The sequence below is a fragment of the Eschscholzia californica genome, unplaced genomic scaffold (genome assembly GCF_041429995.1).
Source record: "Eschscholzia californica isolate CP2 unplaced genomic scaffold, dmEscCali1.0.p SCAF_1, whole genome shotgun sequence".
In the NCBI taxonomy this organism is placed as follows: domain Eukaryota; kingdom Viridiplantae; phylum Streptophyta; class Magnoliopsida; order Ranunculales; family Papaveraceae; genus Eschscholzia; species Eschscholzia californica.
In genome coordinates this window covers 47,436,121-47,442,360 of record NW_028238198.1, presented here as the reverse complement: position 1 = coordinate 47,442,360, position 6,240 = coordinate 47,436,121, and the positions used below count along the sequence as shown (strand labels likewise).

The 6,240-nt window shown below is 36.3% G+C and overlaps 1 protein-coding gene across 11 annotated transcripts; it reads left to right on the top strand.

The window, feature by feature from the left end:
* Positions 1-573: 573 nt before the first annotated feature.
* On the top strand, positions 574-5,611 carry LOC147567236 (uncharacterized). 11 transcript variants are annotated; one of them, XM_086653850.1, is made up of 9 exons: positions 1,033-2,072; positions 2,308-2,651; positions 2,736-3,452; positions 3,545-3,635; positions 3,753-3,910; positions 4,036-4,090; positions 4,313-4,392; positions 4,487-4,580; positions 4,693-5,611. In XM_086653850.1, exons 2-9 carry the CDS (start codon positions 2,493-2,495, stop codon positions 5,256-5,258), a joined length of 1,920 nt encoding a protein of 639 aa, XP_086509976.1. In that variant the 5' UTR covers positions 1,033-2,072; positions 2,308-2,492; the 3' UTR covers positions 5,259-5,611. The 11 variants fall into 11 exon arrangements, with proteins under 11 accessions (XP_086509974.1, XP_086509976.1, XP_086509978.1 ...); XM_086653852.1 differs by having other exon boundaries at positions 1,109-2,072; positions 2,430-2,651; positions 4,039-4,090; XM_086653851.1 differs by having other exon boundaries at positions 1,109-2,072; positions 4,039-4,090.
* Positions 5,612-6,240: the final 629 nt, after the last annotated feature.

Below are 6,240 nucleotides of genomic sequence, written 5' to 3'. Positions count from 1 at the left end.
GTGTTAAGAAAGATTATGTTTTTCCATTAATTTATGCATATATAATTAGGAAGTGTGGAGGATATCTAATTTGTTTTCCTCTTCGATTTATATCTCTGCACCATTTTCTTGGTCACACTTTATCTCTCTAAGATTCCAAGTATAGATTTAAGAGAGGTAAATCACTAGCAAAAGGTCTTAACTTGATTAACAAAAGAGATAAATCTATGATTTATTAATTTTCTTCAAGTCATTTTGTCAAAAGATTTGGCAAGAACATCAGGATCAAATGTAAAAGGAAAACAAATTAGCTATTTTGTTTATTTTATGTTGATCTCTCTATAATATAAATTTAGCTATCACCCAATGATAATCGGTGCAATTACTATATCTCTATGGTCACCGAAGGTGAGATGGTGGTCCTGGATGGAGGTAGCCGTCCATAAAGGTGGTTGTGGTAACAAATGTTATTAATGTGGAGAAAGAAGAAAATGGACCAAGTTAGAATTTGAGATATAAAAGGGCATTTTTGTCTTGTTTAACATGTCCGATTCGCACAAAGACAACTTAACTGAGTTTAAACGTTTTCCGTTTGCGTTGGGGTGTAAATCAAAATCTTTTAAGAAACAGGGGTGCAATCCTAATATTGATATAGCCAGGGTGAGGGTCAAACTCTATCTTCTTCACATTTTCACCCCTCTTTCCTTCTCTCTCTTGACACTTAACTCTCCTCTGAGTTTTAATGGCGATATCCTTGGCTTCCCCACAACTGGTTCTTATCGAAAATTAAGGGTTTCTGATTTTGTTCTTGAATACGAATTTCTTTGTCAATAATCTTAAATTAAGTTCCAAGAGTCAAAATATATATGATGAAATCTTTCTGAATTGGAAAGCAAAGATCAAAAATCACAGAATAAAAATCAAAAAAGTCATTAAACACTTGGTTATAGTAAAAGATTCTTTAACCATTTGTAAAAAATTGTGACAAAATCCCGAAACAGACGGGAAATTCGTAAGCAAATAACCAGAGATAGAGCTTTCAAAAGTAACTGTGAGAAAATACAGATGTTTCTTTTAATGGCGGAAAACAACAAGAAATACAAAACCCTAGAATATCCTCTTCAAAACTAGGTATCCACACTGTTACTCTCTCTACCCACCTACTTTCTCATACCTACATATAGAAATCTATATACAACCCCAAAAATGCAAAACCCTAGTTCTGAATTTTATCGCTGACAACTGTCGATTTATCAGCCTAAATTACAACCGGATCTTAATTCCGTAATCGAAATTTCGCTTTCACTAGTGTGGGGTGAAGAGAGAGAGAGAGAGAAATAGAATTTAGGGTTTAGAGAGAGAAAGTTAGAGAGAGAGAGGGGGGAGAGGTCTATAGGGTATAGCTGAAGAACTTACTTACTACTAGTTGTTTTGGCATCAAAGCCTGTCTGGTTCGTTTTCTCGTCTGTAATGTTTAAATGAAAAAGAAAAACCCCACCATTAACGCAAAAGTAGTAAGTATTATTATAACCAAAACGGAAATCCCCAAAAACTAGGGTTTAATTTAATTTCTCAAACTAAACTGTAAATATTCCTAATTGATTAATTCTTCCCATTTTAAAACATGGGGTTTTGATCAAAATCTTTAATTTATGATTTTCTTTCTTATAATAATAAAAAATGACAACTTTAATTGGATCTTTAACAAGAAAATTTCATTTTCAATCTTGATTCATGAGCCAAAAAAAATACCCTTTTGTGTTCATGATTCGTGTGCTTTCTGATCCTGAATTCAATCTTCAATACCCCTAATAAATCTCTTCGATTTGTAACGTTTCTGTTCACGTGGATTATTACTATATAGCTGTTTTCACTATTTGGAGCTTTCTTTCTCTCTCTCTCTACTCTCTCCTCTCCCCTTTTTTTCTTGTTCCGCCATTTTCTCTCTCTAGAAATTAAACTTGCCCTTTGGAGTCCTAGTACAAAGCATTTAGGTTTTATTGATTTGTGAAGCAAAAACAGGTGGAAGAGCCAGGCATAAAGGTCGGTTAGAGATGATGAATAGTTAGATTTCTATTACTTGGAAACCTGAGGTAAAATATTCCAAGTATTTGACTATCTTGTGACTTTTGATGTTTATTTTTTTTGATTTGAGAACTTGTATTTGATTATAATTGTTTTTTGGGAATGGGTTATTTCTTCCTTCTCATTTGGTCTCTATTGAATATAAAAAAGGGTTTTTTTCCGGGTCTAATGGGGTTGGTACCTCGTACCCATAATTCATTTATTCTTTAGAATTTGATATAGTTTTTTTTTTTTTTTTTTCAGTTGAATTGTTTATGGATCGTTAATTGGAAGACGTTTACGCGGGAGTCTCGCTCCGTGAATTAGGATTAAATTTGAGTCTTTATATGGTTAAATTTGTGCTTTTTGTTTGAGTGTTGATGAAGGTTTGGAGGAGAATGTGAAAGATTAGTAGTTTTTTTGATGTGGGATTTAGATCTCATTTTGGAATGAAAATCATGTCGAATTTTTGTAATGAGAGTGATGAAGAAGATCTCTTCTTTGATACAGTTGATTATAGTCGAAATAGTGATTGTTGTTTGTCTTCTGAGGAAGAATCTGTTAGTAGGAGTTGCGGATTTGATTACTCAATTTGGAAGAATGAACTTGTAAGTGTCAAAGAACGTCGTGAAAGGTTTTTTCAGAGAACGGGTTTTAGTGAATTTCTTGATTCAGAATTTGATTGCTCACAGCAGGTCGACAAGGAATTGCCGAAAAAGAGTTATGGGTCGGAAAGGGTATCAGAATGTAGTGGGGCTGTTTTGTGTTCTTCGGGTTTGTATGATAAGATCGGGGAGGAAGAGCGAGAAATGGGCGAAGAAGATGGATGTGATCGGCCGAAAACAACACATGAGTTTGAAACATCAGCTCGAGAACTAACAGGTCATGAAAATAACTCTGATAAACCAGTTAACAAGAGAGCCAGGAAATGGTGGAAACATGTCATGAACAAGTTGATCAAGAAGGGTGGAATTTTGGAACAGAATGAAGAAACCGTTGATAGCGATGAAGTACCTAATAGATATAGAATGAAAGTGCGAAATAAAAAGAAGAGATGTATGGAATTCACTGCAGTTTACATGGCTCAAGAAGTTGAAGCTCACAAAGGCTTCATCTGCACCATGAAATTCAGTCCGGACGGCCAGTATTTAGCAAGTGGGGGTGTAGATGGTGTGATTCGAATCTGGCAAGTTAGCTCGACAAACGCTTCTCACGAACACTTCTATGCGGAAATTGGGTCAAAATTTGTTGAGAAAGTGAAAGGAAAGAAGCATCTCGGAAAAAGGAAAAACTCGAATCATGCTTCCGTTGTTATTCCTGAAAAGGTTTTCAAGATTGAAGAATTACCATTACAGGAGTTTCATGGCCATACAAGTGATGTCTTAGATCTATGTTGGTCTACATCTAATGTGAGTAACCAACCTATTTAGAGAAAAACAAACAGGTTCTAGTATAATTTTCTTACTGATTTTTCTGCTCGGAACTTGAATATTGGTTGCAGTTTCTGCTTTCATCATCTAAGGATAATACGGTTCGTTTATGGCAAGTAGGTTCTAGTGAATGCCTTCAAGTTTTCGACCACAATAATTATGGTAAGTACTAAAAGCTTTAACCCCTTCTAATATTTTCGAGTAAATCCAGACCCGACTATATATGGCGAGTTTTGAGAAAAAAAATGTTTAATCTTTTGCTTCTTTTGTTGATACCAGTAACATGTATTCAGTTCAACCCCATCGATGATGGGTACTTTATAAGTGGATCAATAGACGGAAAAGTTCGAATTTGGGGAGTCTCAGAGAGAAGAGTTGTTGATTGGGCAGACGTACGAGATATAGTAACTGCAATATCTTACCAACCCGATGGGCAGGTAATAATCTTACTGATCAACTTTTAATCTGCTTTTCCATTCCCAGTATAATGTTTTCTTAACTTTTGAGCACCGAACTTTATTTTTTTTTCCGATGGTAATTAAGTCGTATTCTTTTCTCCCAGCAGGGATTCGTTGTTGGTTCAATTACAGGTCGATGTCGCTTCTATGATGTCTCAGGTACTCATTTCCTCTTTTAGATCCAGCAGGGCAATAATTGTAACAGATTCAACTCGGCCGAAAGAATAAAGAAAATGAAAGTCTGCCATCAGATTGCTGCGAGTTTTTGTGATGACCTCGACACATAAAACTCCTGGTGATCTGACAGCAACGCACGTAGAGATTCGATAAATTTCATGGCGGCAATTAGCTATTAACCAATGTTGATAAATTTAATGATAGGTAACTATCTCCATTTAAGTGCACAAATACGGATTCAAAGTCGAAAAAAGTCGACTAGCAGTGGGATAACGGGCTTTCAGGTTTTACTTTTGAACCTTTAGCTACTATATAGCAATCTGTTGAAAGTCTTGTTAATTTGTTATCCTATTGTTGTTTTTCTTCTTCTTCTTCTAGTATTCTCCCGAGGATTCCCACAGAGTCATGGTAACTTCAGCCGATTCTAAAGTTCGAATTTTTGATGGGACGAAAATTATTCATAAATACAAAGGTATCACATTCTCATTCCAAACCGATTTCGATTTTTGAGTGAGTTGTTGTTTCCCACAGTTATTGTATGAAAGTTTCTATCGACTTAAAATGAAGCTATTGCTTGTCAACAGGTCTTCGAAAATCAGGAAGCCAGTTATCGGCCTCATTCACTTCAAACGGGAGACATATCATCTCAGTTGGGGAAGACTCACGTGTCTATGTATGGAATTGTGATAACTTAGACCACCCATCATCAAAGAATACAAAATTAACTCGATCTTGTGAGCATTTCTTCTTCGAAGGCGTGTCTGTTGCGATACCATGGTCAGGAACCGAATCAGAACAAACTCGATTAAGAGAGAAAAGTTCATTGAGTTATTCACAATTATCGGAACAATTAGAAAATAATAACTTTTCTCCTTCTCGTGGAAGAGATTCGGAGCGATTCTCACTAGGTAGTTGGTTCTCAATGGATAGTCTATCAAGAGGTTCTGTAACTTGGCCAGAAGAGAAACTTCCTCTATGGGCTGAACCCATTACAGAGATTGATGATTATTATCAGAACCAGCAAGAACAACTCCATGTACACGAAAATGATGCACATCTTTCTGCTACATGGGGTTTGGTTATAGTTACTGCTGGTTCGGACGGAACCATCAGGACTTTTCATAACTATGGATTGCCCGTTATGCTATAAAACTCGCCAAAAAGTTATATATCACTTCCACTTCGATGTATTATTTGCTGCATTGCAATTTCATGACATCGTGGCTTTTCTCGGCCACTGTCAGCAGGAGGGGAGCAGGATCGGCAGTACCGCTGATTTAGTCGGTGGTTTTTTCGGGAAAATGCAAGTGGCCATCTTTCTGTTTGTTACCCTATTCATGCGAGTTAATCAAGATGATTGTATGTGTAAATTTTCTTTTTAGGAAGAACTCATCTTAGTTTTAAAATAGAAGAAAAAAAGAGCTTGTGTAAATTTTTTTTGAGTATCATAGAATCTGTAATGGTAGGTTAGTCTTGTGAATCAATAAAAGCATGATTCAACCATTGTTGTGTACAAAATCAATTTTCTTCTTTCTTTTTTTGCTTCACTCTCAGTACATTGGTGTGGATTCTTTTTGGATTTTCTAAGCTTCTTCTTTGATGTTCTTTGAACATGCTAAACCAAATGTCAGTCAAAATTGACCATTGTTTTCCATTAGAACTATTATTTCGTAGTCTAAGGATATTAGCGTTCCTTTTTGCGATTACTCTGTTTCTTTCGTATTTAGAAGTTACCTTATTCAAGGATACTTGATAGACCGTGTTTCCGATCTTGTGGGTCTTTTAGGAGAAGTTTCCTCTTTACGGGACTCTTGAACCCCCCATATAATGGCATTAAGGTATCAACCCCACTTACGCGGATCCCCCTAATCTTTTCTTAAATCTCATGGCAGATCTGGACATCTGGTTGTATTTGAGCCAAAGTAGGACTTAGGAGCCTAGGACGATCGTACCGACCCTCTAGTTGTGTGCTTCAGTAGCAGATCTCTTTCAGATTCCACCTCCCTGTTGACTTGACACGAGTTGACCTGTTGGGCTTTTAGTCATCTCTTGGCTTATTGACCGTAGTAAGCTAATGACCATTTTTTGGATCATTCGACATGAGTCTCTTAGGCACATCTAGACAAGCCAAG

What these genes read in the sequence shown, in the direction of transcription:
- LOC147567236 (XM_086653846.1), top strand. Translation starts at nt 2,493, where the DNA reads ATGAAAATCATGTCGAATTTTTGTAATGAGAGTGATGAAGAAGATCTC. An exon ending in TCGCTTCTATGATGTCTCAG is followed by an intron (nt 4,091 to 4,312) that starts GTACTCATTTCC and finishes ATTTAATGATAG; the next exon opens with GTAACTATCTCCATTTAAGT. An exon ending in AATTATTCATAAATACAAAG is followed by an intron (nt 4,581 to 4,692) that starts GTATCACATTCT and finishes GCTTGTCAACAG; the next exon opens with GTCTTCGAAAATCAGGAAGC.